This window comes from Hippocampus zosterae, chromosome 8 (assembly GCF_025434085.1).
Source record: "Hippocampus zosterae strain Florida chromosome 8, ASM2543408v3, whole genome shotgun sequence".
Lineage (NCBI taxonomy): Eukaryota > Metazoa > Chordata > Actinopteri > Syngnathiformes > Syngnathidae > Hippocampus > Hippocampus zosterae.
The window spans coordinates 22,102,060-22,122,855 of record NC_067458.1 but is presented as its reverse complement, the minus strand read 5'-3'; the positions used below and the strand labels follow the sequence as shown (position 1 = coordinate 22,122,855).

Sequence of the window (20,796 nt, the reverse complement as noted above, 5' to 3'; positions counted from 1 at the left end):
CTGAACATGATTTCCAATCAATTACCCTCAAATCGTAAAGTTTCCATTTTGGTGTATTTGCCAAATTACCCTGCTCAACTTCCCATGGAAATTTACTGTGAATTTCCCACCCCTTGGCAATATTCATCCTTATTATTTATATCAAATCTTTTTTTGTGGTCCAAACATGGTCAAAGTGCTACGACGTGCATCCAGATGATGGATGTTTTGATGATCAACTTCAGAAGTTGGATTTTTTTCTGTGTCATACTTTGTAAGCGACATTAATAACTTTTAAACTGTTTAAAGTTACCGCAATAAACACTGAGTGAAAACCAAGGCAACTGCTAAATGATTGCTTTTGTTCTTCTAAAATTACAATCATGATGCTTTAAAAAAAAATATATATATATATATATCTACAGAAGATGGATAACCACTACACAGGGATTTTTATCCAGTGGACCAAGATAGTTCCGAAAAAACTTGAAAGGAAGTAAGGAAGAGAGAATGAGTGAATGATTCAAATGCAGCAACTGGGTTCAGAATGTTCCCTACTCACTATACCTTGAGATACGATTTTTTTCATGAAATTACAGTATTATTTTCCTGCTTTGACTTTCAAGCAAACATTACAATTAAAGACAAAGATAATGACATTTAAACACTCCATGCACAAAAATAGTCAAAAGGGCTGCCATTTTTTTCTTTGTTGTAAAGATGATCAAATACTAAAGGACTGAGTTTTGTAAAAATAATAATAAATACAAATTCCAAAGTCCTGAGTGTAATTCATATCTTTAAGGGAACAAAAAAGAAGCTATTTTATTCATTTCTGTATATTTAACATTCATTGTCTAATTAATCGGTTATCGGAATTTGTTCTACCAAATACCAAAATTGGCATCGGCCTAAAAAAAATCCATATTGATTCCAGCTAGCCCGCGCATACAGTACTCGTAACATATGCTGAAGGCAGGATAGTTTGTTTTTAACCTTGGACAGCGCTGTGGTTTCACTTTGGCGACACCGCAAACGACTTGAGTTGATTACAACAAATGTAGTCCAAACACTTTTTATCGTAAAATGAGTGGCAAAAGTGAGTTTAATGCCTTGTGAATGCTCCATTGTCCCGTTACAGTCAAACATCGACTACACAGAGGTCAAAGTTGGCCGGCGCTCTGGACAATTATTTGCACGCTGGGCATGTGGAACAAGCGAGACCGCCTGACAAGCCGGCAGCGCACCGCACCGCCACAAACTGCGTTGCGTTACGCAACCGGAAACCTCTCATGCATCTTCATCACATTGAAGCTTTTTTGTTTGTTTGTTTATTTGTTTGTTTCTCATGCTTGCTACATAACGTCATGTTAGGTCAAATCCATATTTCCACATTTGGCCTGGATAAAGGATTATTTGGGCAAAATGATTTTTCCACAAGTCTGCTGCCTGCAACCCTTTAAAAATGGAACGCTCCATCCGTCAGTAAAAATAAGGCTTGTGATGTTAAAGCTCAGCGTCACGTTGTTTTTTCAGCGATATAAGATTTTCCCAACGATTCAAAGTGCAGTACAAAATAAATTATATTTTTCGTAGACCCCCAAATTTACATCCTTTTCCGAAAGTATTTTTTATATTCATTCTTAGCATGCCTATTAGGTCTAGAATAAGAAAATCGTTTTTGACTTGTTTTTGGTCCCTTACGTAAATGCCAGGATATATTATTTGCTACGTTAACTCATATTCATCCCAGCAATATCAATATAAAGATACTAGGTACCAGTATCACTCTTCTCAATTGCATTTATGTGAGGAAAAAAAAGTCGTTTTACTGTATTGGTTTTATCACAGAATGGATTACGTTTGACCTTAACGGTTCCACTTTGGCACGGTTTATTCCAGTCAGATGAAATAATAGGAAGAAGAAGAAGAAACTTTTTTTTTTTTAATGAATGGTGATTCCACTTCCTTGGGGGAGGTATAAGTGAAATATGGTCTTAGGAGAAGTTATAATTGACCACATTGGACAAAAAAATGTATCCAGGAGGAATATGCAAATGAAGTTTCTTAGCGGATGTCATCTGTTAATCTTTCGTTTGCTAAATTATTGTCTTGGGTTATGTCGTATTTGGCCACATGGGACACAAAAGTGTACAGGAATTTACTCAGGAAAAAAAAAAGATGCTGTTGGACACACAAGCTCCACGGTGAAGGTAATGAATGCTAAAATCAATCATTGTCAAAGTTAATCATATACAAAAATATATCAAGTCATATGTGGTGGCGTTGGATGGAAAAAAAAAAGATTGGCAGCAAGTTGAAAAGAAGCAAGAATTATAAGGACAACCTGGTGTTGATTAAAAAAAATGGCTCCATAGCGGAGGTAATAAATGTTAAGAACAATAATTGTACAGGTTGCTAAATTACATGCTGATGCCAAGTCGTTTTTGACCTGTTGGAAAAAAAAAAAAGAGACAGGTCAACCCAGCGCCCAAGAGGGAAATACAAGCTCCTTGAAGGAAGGTGAATGGTAACAATATGTTGAAATTGCAAAATGATGGACGGAGGTCATCTTTGGCCAACTTGGACCAAAAAGAAAAAAAAACAAATTGAAAAAAACTCCAAGACTATCTCAAGGCTGATGTTGGAATAGAAAGCTCCTTGGCAGGAATCATATTTATAAAAATAATCTTTTATCTACTGAATTATTGTCTTAAATTACTTCATATTTGGCCACTGATGAAAAAAAAAATACATATATTACCTTGACGGGAGATAATGAATGCAAACGAAAATGCTAAATGTTGGACCCATTGTATGTCAAGTCATACTTGGTCCTATTGGATGAAAATAAAATATCCAAGAGGTTAAAAAAAAATGACAATGTTGATGAAGAAAAGATTGGCTCCTTGGCAGAGGTCCAGGCATCAATCCTTCCATTTTTCAATCCGCTTATCCTCACAGGGGCTGCGGGGGGGTGCTGGAGCCTATCCCAGCCATCTTCGGGCAGTAGGCGGGGGGACACCCTGAACTGTTTGCCAGCCAATCGCAGCCATCTGCATTCACGCTCGCACCAATTTAGAGTGTCCAATCAGTCTGCCATGCATGTTTTTGGAATGAGGGAGAAAACCCAAAGTACCCGGAGAAGACCCACGCAGGCCCGGGGAGAACATGCAAGCTCCACACAGGGAGGCCAGAGCTGGAATTGAACCCATGACCTCTGCACTGTGAGGTCGACGCACTAACCACTGGACCGCCGGGCCACCCCCTTGGCATAGGTAATAAATAATAATCAAGAATCATTAAAGTTGCGAAATTACAGACCTCATCAGACAAAAATGCCCACTGATGACAACACAATCTCCTCGGTGGAGTCAATAATTATCAATAGTGATGATCTTTCATCGTATGAGTTTTTGGCTTAAGTTCGCTGAGACTTGCAAACAAACAAACCGAAGACGAACCCATCACTTTTGGGTTTGTCTTTTGTTTTGAGAAAAAGACAAGCTCCTTGGTGGTGGTGGTAATAGACGCTTCAAAAATGATCAGCGTTGAAGTCGTTCAATCTGTCCCATTCCGGGGAAACCCAATACTGATGATGGAAAACAAGTTCCTTGGCGGAGGTCATAAATGTGAATAGTGTTTTAATATATGCCGTAATTTGGCTGATCGGAGGAAAAAAAAAAAAATCGAACATATCCAGGGAGTCAAAATGGAGTGCGCATCAGATGGGATCCTCGATGGGGAAAACCAAGCGGGTACCTCGGCTAAGCAGCTCCTGCTCTCGGGAGTCCAGCTCGCGCTCCAGAGCTTCCTCGGAGGTGCTGCCGCCGCGTTTTCCGTTGGAGTTCCACCCCGTCGTGCCGCCGCAGCAGTCACCCGATAGCCCGTTGGTGGCGATGGCCGCGTCGCCGAACGTGAAGGAGAGGTCGCCGTCGGAGCGGTCGGGGTCTCTCAGCTGCTCCTGGTTCTGGAAAAGGAAAATCCGGGGAGGAATTTGAACGTGGAATGGGATTGTTTGATTTAAGGAAAGCACAACCGGAATAGTTTGTCTTCTTTTTCAGATTGTGTATCACCGATAGCTTGTCTTCTTTTTAGCAACAGACGACACCAATGGGTTGTCGTATTTTCTTTGAAAAGTGGGATAGCAATAGTTGGCCTTCTTTTTAGCAAAATACAACAACAATAGATTGTCTTCCTTTTGGGAACGTGTGACACCAACAATTTTTCTTGCATTGCTTTCTTTTTTGGAAAGGGCCACAGAATGGGACAGCAATACTTAGCCTTCTTTTGAGCAAAATGGAACAACATTTTTTCTTCTTTTTCGGAAAGTGTAAACCAATGTATTGTTTTCTTTTTTTTTTGAAAGGGCCACAGAAATCATTTGTCTCGTTTTTAGAAAAGGGCAACACCAATATTTTGTCTTCTTTTTGGGAACGTGTGATACCAACAATTTTTCTTCTCGTTCAGAAAGCATGACATCAATAGTATTTTTTTTTTCCAGAGAGCGCCAAACCAATGGTTTACCTTCTTGTTAGGAAAGTACAAAACCAACAATTTATTTTCGTTTTGGGACAGGAAAAAAAACTGGGTATATATTTTACACCGATGTAGGAGTCTTCAGCCTGGAGGTATTCTCCTTTCACCGGCAAGTTTCCTGCTAACTAACAAACACCTGGACAAACACATTTACTCTTCTTAACACTTGGGCCTTGGTGGAGGTCCCCCCGCCCCACTGAGCAACACTCCAGTCTACTTCATGTAAAAGTGCATCTGAAGGCCACACGGTGATGACGATCATTCAGGCATTTCCTGACTGTGTTAGGCCGTGAGGTTTCACACTCTCATTGATGGCTGACGATCAATAGCAGGCTGCGGGGCACAGCGGGACACTGGAACACATGCGCGGACGGGGCGTTTGCATCGCCCACACACTGGCAGGCGCAGCAGCAACATAAATGCAAATGTACGGCAGATTTGTGTGTGTGTGTGTGTGTGTGTGTGCACTAGAACTGAAAAATTCAATTTTGCAGAAGTAGATATATACATTTGTTAGTTTAGTAAGCTGTGAGGAGAACTATTTCCATAAAGATTCGAAGCACAACGTCTTTGAACACTGATGATCATTGAGGGAAGGGTAGAGATGCAGCAGGGGGGGGAAAAAAAAGGCTCTTTGTGCCCACGCAATGCAAATAAAAAGGCTTTTTGACCATTCATTTTCTCCTTTGTACGCATTTTCTGGCAGGAGGTGGGAACACTAGGACAATGTTTCGATTCTCCCAAGTGGAAAAGCTTCAGTGTCCCCGAGGGGAGACTTACCGAGGCTAAAAAGGGAATGGCATTTAGTCTCAAATGTGCTTTTGTTATATTGTTGACGTATTAAACCTTGTTTGTATCCTAGCATCAGCTGCAGGCTTTCGTGGAAAACATTGTTTGGTGGCATTCCAAAGTCACGGTGTTTGATGATAATATAAGATCGTTTATTAAAACTCCCGTCATGTGACGCTAGCATGCTAATTTCACCGCAATGCTACAAAGCTAAAAGAACAGGTAGCTGGTTACTAATAAACGAGTGCAGGTGACCGATTTGGTTGTTCCTAAAGCCACTCCTTTGGAGCAACACAGTCTTCGGCCCAGAGTTGCTAACTGCGTGTATGAAACAAAAGACGACACTTGTGTACATTGGATTGTGCCACGCAAAGTCTGCCTAGCAACAAGTGACCCCCTAGATGTTAGCTTGTCTTATTGATGTTTTAATGAGCAATTTAATTACCGGTACCTTTTTACTTATTGTTTCATTTCATTTCGGCGCAAACAAGCCTCCGTACCCCAAAATTAAAGTATGTTTGTTTGGAGTAGCTGTTGACTGACCTCGTAGGCGCGAGGGCTGGTCAGGCAGCTGGCCAGGGGTCCGCAGTAGCCGGGCAGCGTGGAAGCGAGCGGGGGGCCGCTGTGCGTCAGGATGGGTTTCAAGTAGCTGAATGGCCGTTAAGGTAAAAATGTTACACTGACAAAATCAAACGTGTTGGAAGTTTCTCTTGCTGCTGACTTCCTTTTTCTATGTGGTAGGCAGCAAATTCCTTATGTTGGCAGGGAAACATTACAGCAGCTTAATTCTGCGCGACTGCACAATTCATTTTATTTACGGTATTTTGGGGGGGGAATAATCGTATTATTTTGGAGTATCGCTGGTCTAGCATGCTTCTTTCATTCCTGCCACAATGCAAAATAGGATTCTGGTGAAGGTAAGCCAATACTATTCCTTTTATTTCCATACACACACACACACAAAAAAAAAAGGATACTTGTGATCGAAGGTGTACCACATCCTGAAGAGCCAGGCACTCTCTTGTTTGGTTTTGCTCTGCCCTTCAGCCCGGGGGGCATCCTGCATAGTGTAATGGTTAAAAAAAAAATTAAAAAAAAAAATCACTGCATTGCGAGTAATACAAATCAAACAATGAGTAATATTGCACATGGGATTTGATGTTTGATGCTCAAATTATCATCTGAGTGGTGAAGAAATTAATGGGGTCTTGTCTCTTTAAGGACCTGGCCTCCATTTTGGGATTTGACAGGCTGAACTATTTTCAAGTTTTCTTCCTTTCTTCAATTGCAAAAGCAGAACTAAAAGCGTTAACATGCATAACAGTCACACGGGATATATATATATATATATATATATATATATATATATATATATTCATTCATTCATTCATCTTCCGTACCACTTGATCCTCACTAGGGTCGCGGGGGGTGCTGGAGCCCATCCCAGCCGTCTCCGGGCAGTAGGCGGGGGACACCCTGAATCGGTTGCCAGCTGTGTGCCCTGCCAATCACAGGGCACACAGAAACAAACAACCATTCGCACTCACACTCACACCTAGGGACAATTTAGAGTGTTCAATCAGCCTGCCACGCATGTTTTTGGAATGTGGGAGGAAACCGGAGCACCCGGAGAAAACCCACGCAGGCCCGGGGAGAACATGCACAAACTCCACACAGGGAGGCCGGAGCTGGAATCGAACCCGGTACCTCTGCACTGTGAAGCCGACGTGCTAACCACTTGGCTACCGGGCCGCCCTATATACAGTATATATATATATATATATATATATATATCCGTATATGTTTTACAAATTGAAATAGAGATTAAAAAATATTTACAAATAAATTATATTAAAGAGGACCTGTCATGGAACTACTATAGTCATCTTTGATACTTTCTGAAAAAGAAATGTTTGGGGGGTTTTATGGTCAAATATGAAATAGAAATATTATTCAAATCAAAATCTATCGTCTGGAATATAATATTAATTTATAGTTATTTTAATTGGTAAGGAAAAAAAACACATGAACAATATTAGCGAAATTAAGTGTGTTGGCATTGTTTGAAGGCTGAATGCAGTCAGTGCATTCAGGTTAAATGTCACATCGTCTTATCCAACTAGTCATTTTATATATAAATACATAAAAATATGCTGGCTGTGTAACAATAACAATAAGTTTATTGTAATATCATTCTCACCCCTTGTAGGACCTGGAAGGTGTCTGCACTAGGTTGTGGGTCTTGATCTGGATCCACTCCCACCCTGCAACACGGAAACACAAAATCATCATCTCACAATGTTTCATTTTGGACATTTACGCTGTATGTTCGCCCCGAGTGTGCCATGAATTAAAAAAAAAAAAAAAGCCACAACATCCTGTTTCGTCAACACAGACCTGCTGCTGCTGCGTCTGACAAACCCAAAACAAGATTTGCAGAATTTGCAAGCAACACTGGAAGGAAGTTAAGGCAAGTCAATGTACTTGAGTGCATTTCAAAAAAAAAATAATAATCCATATTGAAATATCATTAATCCATTCCATAACCACAGACCCTGACCCCCAAAAATATGCCACGGTTAATTTTTTCCACTCGTGGGGGGAGGGAGTTTGGTGAAGATCTGACCATGTAGGGTTAAGCTATTAGTTTTTTAGCTGCTTAAAAATCGTTTTTTTTTTGTTTATTATTATGACTTCTTGACATTTTTTTCTGTCTGTACTCGTGATTGACATGCATCAAGGCTTTACATACATAATACTTTTCTTAATGGGGAGGGGGCAATATTCAAAATAAACAAACAAACAAAAAAAAACCTGGTTACAACACTAGCACTAAGTACTTTGTAGAAAAAACAAAGAAACAAACATACCCATATGTCAAACACTCACGGGCATAAATAATTCCCCCCAATGGTGTCTCTTACAGCACAGGGGGGATTAAAATTGTCTCAAGCAGGATTTTCAAGAGGGGTACTTTTAATTCACATAAGCTGGGAAGCAGTCAGCTCTAATCTGCCTCTTTGGATGTGATCCGAAGCAGACAAGTGCAGCCTTCTATGAACTTCTGCAAACAATGAACAGTCGGAAATTTGTGCAGTTGCTTTTCGAGGTTTCCATGACAACCACACAATCAAGATCGCTTGAGGATGAAGGGGCTTTTTTCTTCTGATTTTCCTCGGGCAGCTACTCGGAAGAAAAAGAAAAAGATATTCATAAATCCTCCTATGAGAAACAATCACTCACTATCATCTGACATCATTTTCCCCGCCGCCAAGAACATTTAATAATGACTATCAAGACAGGAATAGCTTTTTGAGACCGTTTTTGTACAGTAGCTGTATTCATGATCAACTTTCCCACTAAATTTAATGATGTTACTTGAAACTGGCTTTGGGGGTGTATTTAAAACATGTTGCGGGGGGAAGAGGGGCCGGGGTTCAATACCTCTGTTGAGCTATTAGCTTCAAAACAAAATGGCAGTTCTTTCAGTCATTGCTTGGAGACTTTTTTTGTGGGTCTAGCCATGATAGACATGCCTATCGAAGGTCATGTTGCTACTTGAAACTGGCTTTGGGGGTGTATTTAAAAAATGTTGCGGGGGGAAGAGGGGCCGGGGTTCAATACCTCTGTTGAGCTATTAGCTTCAAAACAAAATGGCAGTTCTTTCAAGCATTGCTTGGAGACTTTTTTTGTGGGTCTAGCCATGATAGACATGCCTATCGAAGGTCATGTTGCTACTTGAAACTGGCTTTGGGGGTGTATTTCAAAAATGTTGCGGGGGGGAAGAGGGGCCGGGGTTCAATACCTCTGTTGAGCTATTAGCTTCAAAACAAAATGGCAGTTCTTTCAAGCATTGCTTGGAGACTTTTTTTGTGGGTCTATCCATGATAGACATGCCCATCGAAGGTCATGTTGCTACTTGAAACTGGCTTCGGGGGCTGAATTGTTTTCACTCGTGAGGGGTTCGGGTGGGGGGCGTTTGGTCAAGATCTGACCTTGTAGCGTTGGGCCATTGCAGTTTTTTAGCCGCTGAAAATCAAAATGGCAGACTTTGCTTTTAATATGATGACTTCTTGACGTTTTCCCCGCGTTGGCTTTACTCGTGAATGAGATGCTGACCAAATTCCATACAGCTAAGTGGAACTGGCTTTGGGGGCTGAATTTTATTTTAATCAGGTGGGGGGCGGGAGGCGGTATTCAGTAACGCAAACACAGCATCTCAGAGTGGTGAAGGGTCATAGAATGTACAAAAAAAAAGAAAAAAAACAAGCCTGTTATGGGATGAAGACAACTGCACGGGCCCCTCAGGGGGAGATAAGACACACGCACGCACACAAACACGCTTATGTAAGAGGGTGCTACACTGACTTCCGCTAGTCCGCACCCCCAGCCCCCCCTCAGTCTCAGCATACCCATTCGCGATTCCTCATTTCACGTCCTATTTTGTCTGCGGCCCAAAAATGGCGGAAGCCGCGTTGAACCGAAATTGACTTTGTAAAATAAGACCAACAAAAAAAAAAACGAATATTTAGTAAACAAGCAATCTATCACTGTACTGATTTGATGATCATCATAATAATAGTTTGATCCTCCAAAAATACTGTGCAATTACTAAATTCGTTATTCCATTCGAATAATTATTTTACCGTTTTAAACATAGATTTACCTTTACAATTAAAAATATATTTTATGACCACACGAAGAATATTTTTTCAATTTTCTTACAAAAAATAAATAAATATTTGTTTCGTGAACTATAGCAGATGATGCACATGGCAGTTGCATACTGTTCCGTTGCGTGCATTGATGATTTCCATCGCGGCCACGCAACAGCGGTGCTATTTATGAGGTGGATTACGTCGAGTAAATCCCCACGACCAAATGCACCTCCCGCCGCTGCCGTTCCAGCCAGCCCCCCCAAGACCACCGCACCAAACCTTTGTAAAACCAAGATCACACAAGCAGGAGACACCATAGACACCTTCACCCTCCCAAACCGAAAGCCATCACCACCGAGAGGTCGCCATTTTGCTAGTCCCCAACAACCACTCCAGGTACTTCCCTCTGACGATACGCCACCTGATATACTCCCACTTGCCGTGTCTACGCCGCTCCCATGTTTGACCACCCGATCTGTGGAAGAACTTGTCATTATAACGAGGAAGCGCCTTTGGTGCCCTCGTCAGGATCACAGGAAATGGAGCACAGTGATGGAATTCTGAGTATGGCGGAATACGCTTGAAAAATGATCAAATTGTAATTTTTTTCCCATTTTTTTTAAACACTTGGACTTAACATAAGTGTCTCTTTTTATTTGAAAAAAAGAGTGTTTATGGATGTCCCCATATGTTGCTTTTTTTGACAACCGGTAGTGTTTTTGAAGCTATATAACACTTTGTTAACAGCACACAATGTGCCATGCACCTTAATATATACTTCAGCTTACCACAAACTCAAAACAGCGATTGTGTTTCTAACTTGAAAATACAACTCTCGCCGCTTCCTCCATTGTTATTTTTCATGTGGTCGAATTTTCCACGTGACATGGCCCATATGCGACTTCACACCCCCAAATGGGGAAAGCAAGTCCCAGAATGCCTCACTTGCAGCTGTAAACACTCTAGTTCTCTTTCCTTCAGTGTAATCCGGGATGACGGCATTAGTCGAAATATGATTGATTCACTCAGTGCCAAAGACGCCTTTTCACGTCATTTACATTTTTCACGGGGAAGGGTGGAGGAGGGTCTGATACTGCTCGCATGTGAATTTTAATCTTGTGAAGACGAGTAACGAGGCACAAACGCCCACAGACAGCTGCCAAGCGCCATTTTAGATTTGAGATCAGCCCCGTTTTGTGACTGCATTGCAGTGCTTCTCAACCACCGGTCCTCGTGCCATTAATACTGCGCCTCACAGAGACACCCTTTTTTAAAATTGATTTTTACCTTACAAAGGTGTATGTACACATATATGAATTGATCAAGAACGCTTTTGGATATTCCAAGTAATTTGTTCAACAGTCCGCTGACTAGATGAATCATGACCTATCCATGCTATCCATCATGTGCTCGTTACATGCACCCAGGGTCCAGAAATGTCCACCCCCGTCATTGTCCACTCTGTCCAGTGCAATAATCGAGTAAAACCCCCAATTTAAAAATAAAACAAATGGGTAATAATGGTGGCGTAACATGACATAAAAGGCAATACAGGCAATACTCCAGCGCCTTGAACATCATCACGCTGACGACGACGGGAGGTGGAGGAGCGCTTAGACCAGCATGTGCCCGTTTCTGTGGCGACGGGTTCAAGAGGGCGGAGAGTTTGGCAGTGCTACACGCCAACACAATGGTTCCTCCTCGCACCCAAGCCGCATTATACATATTAAACACAGTCTTTTTTTTGCACACGCACACACATACGCCCAATCCGCTTAAGGAACCCTCCCGTGTTTTGTGTGGGTGTGTGTGTGGTAATACTAATAAGAGGCTAGAAGCAAGCGTTAGTCACCTAACTCAGCAATTTACAAAGCGTATATGCAGGCTCCCTTCGGCAGCCGCAGTACATGAAAGAATCACTACCTAAATGCAGTTCAGTTGTATTTAACTTTTAGTGCAATTATATTAAAACGAAAGCATTTTCTTTAAACAACTACAGTTTTATTTTCCTATATTTACAAAGCGTGCTAATGTTTCAACTATGCACAATGATAAACTAGCCTACAATCATACCAAGTTTACTTTATAAAAATTAAACCTATGTTTTTGACGGACACTTTAGGCCAATATCCGTATATTTTTGGCCATGAAGGTGGTACTTGGTGCAAAAAAAAAAAAAAAAAAAAGAAACACTGGTTTGACAGTTTGGGGGTTGAGCAGAATGAGGCGAAGGGATTATATATGCAGGAATTCCAAAGGAAGCCGCAGAAGCATACAGATGGAAATTGGGCACTCTGGCCCCATCTTCTGGACAACCAGTCTGAGAACGCGTGGCAAGAACAAGTCTCGCCTCATTGGACAAATCCAATACAATTTTTTTCCCCTCAACATTTTAACTTTTTTATTTTATGAATGTAATTATATTTACTTGATTTCACATAGAAAGCTCGGTCATCCGGGAGGGGCTCAGAGTCGAGCCGCTTCTCCTCCATATTGAGAGGAGCCAGATGAGGTGGCTTGGGCATCTTATTCGGATGCCTCCTGAGCACCTCCCCGGTGAGGTGTTCCGGTCATGCCCCACCGGGAGGAGACCCCGAGGAAGACCCAGGACACGCTGGAGAGACTATGTCACCCAGCTTGCCTGGGAACGACTCGGGATCCCCCGGGGAGAGCTGGACGAGGTAGCTAGGGAGAGGGAAGTCTGGGCTTCCCTGCTAAAGCTGTTGCCCCCGCGACCCGGCCCCGGATAAGCGGTAGATGATGGATGGATGGATGGATGATTTCACATAGGTGAATGTTAAGAACGTTGTAGAAGTGGACGCGTCACCTGATGTGCAGCCAAGACAACATGGGCGTGGTCCCGCCTCCGAAAACCCACACGGTGAAGAAGACGATGAGCAGCGTGGTGGTGAAGATCATCTGCCGGGCGTACGTGGCCGTGTCGCGGATGGCCAAGGCAAACGCCATTGCCCCTCGCAGTCCTGAGAATCAATCGCACCATCAGAGAAATATAGGAACGGCAACTAGTAATATTCGCCATCCGATGACTAGAGGTCTTATTGGCCTTGAAAATCTAGATCAGTTGAAATTTCCACCCAAAACGTATTTTTTGGGCCGTCACATTAACATCAGAGGACAACACACCGATTACCAATCTGTGAAACCATCATCAAGACTTTTAATTTGAGGTGTGACTCAATATGGTGTGTTGCCAAGAAGATTTATGACCCCGTTACGAGTCAAACTCATCATGGGAGCTTCGCAGGGAGGGACGCACCGGCAAACATCATCATGTGCTGGAAGTTTCCTTTGATCTTGTGTCTGCGGCCCAGGTTGAGCAGGAAGGAGAGCGGGTAGATGTTCAAGGCTCGTCCCAGGAAGATGGCAACCTGCCAGGCGATTGGTTAAGACATTTTTCTGCCCGAAATAACATTTTAGCTAGCGGCCTGATGAGGATACAAAAGCGCCCGTGATGAAGATGGGGCTGAAGATGTGGTTCTGGAAGGTGAACAGAGCCAAGCCCATGTAGGAGAAGATGAAGTTCTCAGCCAGGAAGTGAAGCACCTCGAAGAGCTTGCGGAAGAACGCAGAATACAAATTACAAAATTGTCAATTCATTAGGAACATGTAGACAACCTGATGAGGTCTAACACAAGGGTTGGATAAATTGTTTTGGCTAAGATTTCTGGCTAGCATGACGAGAGGTAGCAAGGCGGGAAACAATTGCGGATTTGTGTTGTTAGCTTAATAGCAAAGTTGCGTAGCGCATTTTGAATTTAGCTAGAAGTGAAACGTGTACACCGAATATTTTGACGGGAATGAAACCCCGTGCAAATAATTCCAATTCGGAATCTGATGGCAGAAATAGACTTCCAGAAAGAAGACAAATGTGACAAAAGGATAATGCAAGTGATGGGAGTGAATGACGCACAACTCCAGCCGTTCAGTGAGTCAGCATATCGGTTACTGCATGTTTCTGAGTTATATTTCCATAAATAAACAATTCTTTTGCCATCCGGAGCCCTTTGCCAGTCTTAGCTTCCTTGTTTTAATGGGTGAAGTGTCACAACAGCAAAAATATTAGCGTCACTCTCCTGCTCGACATGCTATTTGGCCTTGTTGGAGGTCTTCAGTCTCCACTTGTGCCCGATTCATCAGAGGCCGGTAACACGTTACTACGTATCGTATTTCACAACAATGGCTGCCATTTTGAGTAATTACGGTCGTTCTGTAATTCGTTGGTATATCCAATTTAGTCATCCGATTCACAATTTACAACATCTACGCCCTATCACATAGGGTAAGTGACATCACTTTTGCGTCTAGTCACGTTTTTAGCCCGCTGACGTCTCAGGTGTACAAAATAATGAAAGAAATAGAGACGCTCTGATTTTCCAGTTGAGAACACAGTCTCGATGTGGAGTCTGTGACAGCTAGGTTAAGATGAAAATATTAAATGTGGGTTGTTTTGATTGTATCTCTCTCTCTGCGGGGAAAAATATGAGCACGTTATGGATGTAATCCGTGGACTAGGACTTCACAGACTGAACAGCCGTAGTGTCAGAAGCGATGTCCTGTCAGACGATTGGTGGCGATTAAGGTCACAGCAGGCAGATCGTTGGGCCATCTGGCATGGGGATACTGCCTACTGATGTGTGTGTGTGTTTGGGTGTGTGTGTGTGTGCGTCATACACTCCCCCCCCCCCCCCCCCCCCCCAAAAAAAGTGGTGGTGCTCACCTGCTTTGTACGCTTGGTGGACTCTACGGAGAGATTGTTGTAGGTGTAGTGAGCCTGTGTGATGCCGCAGAACAGCACGGACACCACCCCTGTAAAAACACAGCTTATTTGGTCACCCCGGCGTCGTGTGTGGGTAAATTGACAAAGTAATTGCACGTCGAGGAAGCAGTCATGGAGACCTTTGATTATGATTGAAGTATAATGCCATTGGGTTTGTGGCAATATGATGATCGCGCTTCTAGTCGAAATTGACCTAAGGCGGCGTAAATTGTTTTTGGTTACAACAGGAATTGGGCAACTTCAACGATTCATTAGGGTTAGCCACATTAATTTGAGGTATAACTCCATGTGGTTTGGGGCAAAGTGATTTATGACACCGCCACTGGTCAAAAATTGATCTTGGACTGCATGTTTTTTTTTTCTGTTTACCACATCAGAATACGAGTACATACTGCAATAACAAAATAATATCAGGTTTTCAAATCCAGAATCCTTCTGAGTTATAAGACCATATGGTTCGTGGCCAATTGATTTAGGACACTGTTCTTGGTCATGATGGAATTTCCTCACCCGTAAATCCGCAGGCCTCTGCCAGCAGGAAGGTGCTCCAGGACATGAGGAAGAAGAGGCCCGTCTCCAGCAAAGGGAAGCAGTGCAGCTTGGTGAACTTGGTCACGTACGGACCAGGATTACAGTTAGGGATATTGTTTGGGTTTAATCAGAGTCATTTTAAATGGTGGCAGGTGTGTAGTGACTCCCATTTAACATGAAATGGAATGTGAATGGTTAATTCTGAATAAAGCCACATCCTCAGAATGTGTGTACACTCTGGCAACCAAAAAAAAAAAACATTTGAAATGATTCAACTTGGTCTCAATTTAAAACAAAAAACAAAAAAAAGGCATTTGAAGAGGGATGTGTCTACTTTTTATATCTTCTAGGTTGATTTTGACTTCTAAAGAATTAAAGAAAAGGATATGAGAGCAGTGACCACCCCAGTGGCGGCGCCCATCATGAAGGAACCGCTGAAAATTCCCAGGAAAACCCCCACGGACTTGAAGAAGGCCGAGGCGTCAAACATGTGCGTGTTGGCGCCTCGGGGCTGGTAGGCCATGATGGAGCTGACATATTTTGGGAAAAAAAAGAAAGGTAGAGAAAAGATACATGAATGGTAATTTGGTTCATTTTTACCGTTATTATAAATACATTTATTTATTATTTTTAAAACCTAAACGTACTCATGTTGCCTGGTTTCAACACAAGGGGTGTTATGAAAACTTGCCACTAGAGGGAGCCAGAATACTGAACGTTTCTAAAAATTAAAATTGCATTCAAAAAATGGTCTTGTGCTTTTTAGGTTCTTAAAAATGAATTTTTTTTTGGGGGGGGGTCTTGTGTTTTCAGTTTAGAGTCATTATCTATTTAAAAAAAAAATTACAATTTTTTTTCAGGGTTATTCCCTGTATATACTCTTTAAATTGTTGTTGACGTTGTCGTTTTAGCTTTTATCACATTAGATACAGAGGTACCAGGTACCAGAGATATTAGTTCCTCCAATAACTATTTTTTAAATTGTTTTAGACTTTGTTTTATGATTACTTCCCGAGGTTTACCTTATTAATTCAATTTATGGTGTTACTTCTATTGTTTTAGTGTGTATTTCATTTTGATTATTTCGCTTTTTTTTTTAACTACATCATGTTTATTTCTTGGATTTATTTTATTGGTTTAAAAATGTTTTGTAGTACATTTTTTAAAATTTATTTTCAATTACAATTTATTGTAGCTTTTGAGGATGAAGAGGGGTTTTTTAAAAGTTTTTTTTTTAAGTTTTCACATTCTGTCAATTCTTTTCTGTACAGTTATTTATTGGTGTTATTTTAGAATTGTTTGGGACTCCTTTCGGTACTTGTGGTTTTTAAAAACATTTTTTATTTTCTTTGCATTAAATAGCATCATTTTGTTTCAGTTTTCAGGTTCTTTATACTCCATTTTCTTATTTGCATTCATTAGAATTTTTATGTTTATGCATTTCAATAAATTTAACTCTTTCAGTATTTGTGGGAATTTAGTGGAAAATGCAACAAGGCCATTTTGGCAAAGCAAGGATTTGAAATGCAGAAGCTATGTAGCCTATTTTTGCAGTTGCAGGTGAGAAAAGCTTGAGAAAGAAGCAACTAACGATGACAGCACGATGGCCACGGCGTCGTTCATGACACTCTCGCCAAACAGCAGAGCGTACAGGTCGCCGTCCGCGTGGAGCTCGTTGAAGATGGCCAACACCGTCACTAAATACAGTACAATGAACATGTGTTTTATTCTACTGTTGTGTTATTCTAGATCACCTCAAACTGAAATGGGGAGCGGTCACATGCCTGGGTCGGTAGCGGAGATGATGGCACCAAAGAAAAGACAGTCGGTGTAATAGAATTTGTCGCTCAGCTGGCCGACCACTTGCATCAGTTTGACCACGCCGTACATTAGATTCCTGCAATGAGAATACGCAGGATTTTATGGATTCATTTGGTGTGAATAATTTAAAAAAAAAAACATCCAATATTTGTTGGATGTACTAAAATGAAAATGAATTGCATGGGAGGAGTAAAAACTCTTGTTTCCTTCACAGTTCACTTCATGCAGGTGTCCCAACTCTTTTACTCATGTGGTGTTCTTAAAAAAATTAACAATCCCAGGGTGGACTCTCACCCGATCACGAAACACGACACGGCCGTGCCCAGAAATGCGTAGGTGAGAATGGAGCCCAGATTCCGGAAGAAGTGTTTCTAAGCAGGGGGCGTTGAAAAGGAGAATAAGAAAAGTGATTAGTCAGGGAAAATATTCTGCTATTTGTGTGCAGGATATGTGTGCCGGATGTGTGACCAGAATGTCAGCAAAAACTTGTTTGTCTGTGTGTATGGTGAGTTATGCACACACACACAAAATGGACCAAACTGACGAGTTTTAAACCAAACACCAGCCTGTCCCTTTTGTGATCTTTACCCGTTTCACTGCTTACGCAACGGTTTTAAAGGGAAAGTGATTGCATCGCTCCCTTAATTTACAAGTGCTCCACAAAGAGTTTTTACAGTCACAACCAGTAGCATAGTCTGGGGTGGAGGTTTTTTTTGGCGGGGGGGTTGCTTTGTGTTGCAAACCAAAATTTGACTTAGTGGACTTTCGATGACGCTAATGGCCTCACATGATGAGACACAGCTTAACGAAGGGGAATTTGGCTCACCGGAAGGAGCAGCACAACGTTCATTGAATTAAAGCAACAAAAAAAAATCTTTACATTCTATTGAATTATGTTTTAATGCATGTTTTTATCCATCGATTATCTCATAACCATCGCTGTGCAACAGCAACTGTACACTGCAGTCATCACGATGTAACATCACAATGTAACCGTGGCAATGTAACTGTCACGACCACTGTGCAATGCCACAATTGAACACCAACATTGTGATCCAAACTAGGGTCAAATTCAAATTGAAAAGAAAATTTATTTCTCCCTGCGGTATACGATAAGTGGATATGTACTGCTTTTTGGCACCCTTCTGTTCTCTTGAGCAGAGTTCCACTGAGTGCAAGGTGCTGATTGTTCCAAAAAGATGGTCACTTCCAAAATGGGAAGAATACCTTGGTGGCCATGTGTTCCGTCTTACCTTCTTCAGGCTGTAGCCAGCGTGGAAAATGATGGGAGGCAGCAAGATGTTGAAGAAGACTTCCGGGTCGAAAGTAACCTACGGGAAAAACAGCGAACCGGCCATCAGTGGAGGAGGAGGAGAAGGAGGAGGACGTTTTGTTTGGGTTTGGGTTTGGGTTTTTGTTGTTGTTGCGACGTCACCTTGCGCAGCATGTCGTTCTGCTCCACATTGTGAATATCGCGGGAGTCGATCTCCCCTTTGAGCGTGTACTCGAAGAACTTGCCGCTGATGTTGAGCAGTAGGCTGCTTCTTGCCGGCCCCTTGGCCAGCGAGCAGCTGGGCGGGCTCCTGTTGTGGTGGCTGGTGGCGGGGTTGCCGTAACGCAGGATGACCCCCACCAGCAGGCCTATGGGTCAACAGTTAAGACCACCGAGTGATGGGGGGGTGGGTGGGTCCATTTACGGAAATCAATCTCATGATCCAAGGCATACAGTATCATATGTTCAATATCTAGCCATCTATGAAAAGAATTAGCTCGCCATCCAAAGCATACAACATCATAAGCACAACATCCATCCTTCTATGGAAAGAAACATCTCAGGATCCAACGCATACCACATCATATGTCCAATATTTAAGGGAAAATCTCATGCGACATAGCGAAACCGCCTGATGTGCCCAAAACTACCTCTCAATGGAAACAGCTCATGATCCAAAGTACACCACATCATGTGTTCGATATCCAACATTTAACAAAATAGGGGAAGGAACATATTATGAGCCAAGTCATACGGCATTTTATAGCGTGTCCAACATCTCCCTATGCATTAATATAGAAAATGAAAGTCACATCTCATTGTATAAACACAGCACACACACAAAGTTTCTGTTTAGAAATACAGGAAAATAAAAGTCTCTTGTGTTTCCCAAAAGCACCCAGAGCGGCCAACGAATCTGTTTTTCATCCAGTTAATGAGCGTTGGCTTTGTCCACCAGGACCAGAGAAGCAACACTCAAATTCCCTCGCCCACCCACCCTTGTCGTAAAGATCTTTCAATAATAAGGGCCAGGGAGAACAAAGGGCTCTTATCAATTGATGAATGAATTGATTAAGAGGTGTGTCCATCGAGTGTCTAAATTCACTCAACCAAACAATTGCTTTTCATCTGTTCATTTTTGGAGTTCGCCATCTTACTTGAGGGCAAGAGTGGCGGATGAGAGGAACATCCTGGACCGATCGCCTATTAATCACATGATCGACATACGACCATTCACGCCGACTGAACATTTAAGAATCTTCAAAAAATGTACGTAAGTGTTATGGACTATGTGAAGGAGTCAAAGTTAGCATAAAACAGACCACCATGACTCCCAAAAAAAAAAAAAAAAAAAAAAAAAAAAAAAAATCGGTCTATCCATAGAAAGGAACATATTATTGTCCAATGCATACCACATCATATGTCCAACAGTATACAAAAGAACACCTCATTATCCAATGCATACCACATCATAACGCCAAAATTTAAGGAAAGGAACACCTCATGATCCAATGCATACCACATCATAAAGCCCACATCTAAGGAAAGGAAGATCGCAGAGCAATAGACAATTTGACTATTCGGTGAAACAAGTAGAAAGTTCAAAGCTCTGTTTACCAATGTAGGTAGTAAAAAGTCCTCATAAAAACAGATTGTAGAGTCGGCTAATGAAAATTTACGTAATTATTTGCCCTTGAAGAATCCCTAGTACTAGGGTATTAACGGTCTTCTGGACATTTTGCCACATGGACACGCATGCACGACTTACCATAAATCATCGCCAGGCCGGTTTCGTGAAGGAAGCGTACGCGCCGGTGTTTGAAGAGCCATATGGTGAGGATGGTGAGGGTGAGCAGCAGGATGAAGGTCAGCAGATTGACGCTGTCCTGCCGGTGGCTCTCCTCTGCTTCCTTCTCCGTGGCGAGATCCTCCAGCCCGGCGGCGTCCTCCTGCCCGGACGCCGCCATCACCTTCATCATCATGAGCATCGGTATCATGTCGTCGTCGTCTTCGCGTGGATTGCGACCGTGGCGCTGGTAGGATATTGCACACTCACGTCGCCCTGTACGCCATGTCAATGCGGGTGAACACGCACACAGGGTCCGCTTGACTCCCAATCACAAGCCGGTCAGTTCCGCCGTTAAATGCGCAGTTGACGCGCGGCTCCGTGTGCGTGCGTGGAGAGGCGGTGCCACGCTTACCAGTCCTGTGGGAGACGCCCCCTGCCGCCCCCCCCCCCAGCATCATCATTTTGAGGGGGGGGGGGGTTATTTTGCAATCCAGTCCTATTAAAAGCAGGAAACTCACCATAATGGACTTTGCCTCCTGAAAGAGTAGAGAATTACCTTGTCGGTGAAATGTCGCAGCTATAGAGACAGACCAGCTCGCTAGCTAGCTAGAGAGCTAGA

At 42.3% G+C, this 20,796-nt stretch overlaps 1 protein-coding gene and 1 long non-coding RNA gene across 3 annotated transcripts; both read right to left on the bottom strand.

Annotated features, from left to right (window-relative positions):
• Window positions 1-1,764: 1,764 nt before the first annotated feature.
• On the bottom strand, window positions 1,765-20,592 carry slc9a7 (solute carrier family 9 member 7). 2 transcript variants are annotated; one of them, XM_052074301.1, is made up of 17 exons: window positions 20,157-20,592; window positions 18,551-18,756; window positions 18,369-18,446; window positions 17,410-17,486; window positions 17,079-17,191; window positions 16,886-16,991; window positions 15,683-15,824; window positions 15,274-15,379; window positions 14,704-14,792; window positions 13,425-13,538; window positions 13,243-13,354; window positions 12,793-12,946; window positions 10,387-10,440; window positions 7,508-7,571; window positions 6,285-6,367; window positions 5,851-5,956; window positions 1,765-3,949 (listed from the first exon to the last, which is right to left on the bottom strand). In XM_052074301.1, exons 1-17 carry the CDS (start codon window positions 20,383-20,385, stop codon window positions 3,704-3,706), a joined length of 2,079 nt encoding a protein of 692 aa, XP_051930261.1. In that variant the 5' UTR covers window positions 20,386-20,592; the 3' UTR covers window positions 1,765-3,703. The 2 variants fall into 2 exon arrangements, with proteins under 2 accessions (XP_051930261.1, XP_051930260.1); XM_052074300.1 differs by lacking the exon at window positions 10,387-10,440 and having other exon boundaries at window positions 20,157-20,587.
• Window positions 19,724-20,150, bottom strand: LOC127606206 (uncharacterized). The gene is made up of 2 exons (XR_007963751.1): window positions 19,889-20,150; window positions 19,724-19,834 (listed from the first exon to the last, which is right to left on the bottom strand). It is a non-coding gene; the product is annotated as an uncharacterized LOC127606206 (long non-coding RNA).
• Window positions 20,593-20,796: the final 204 nt, after the last annotated feature.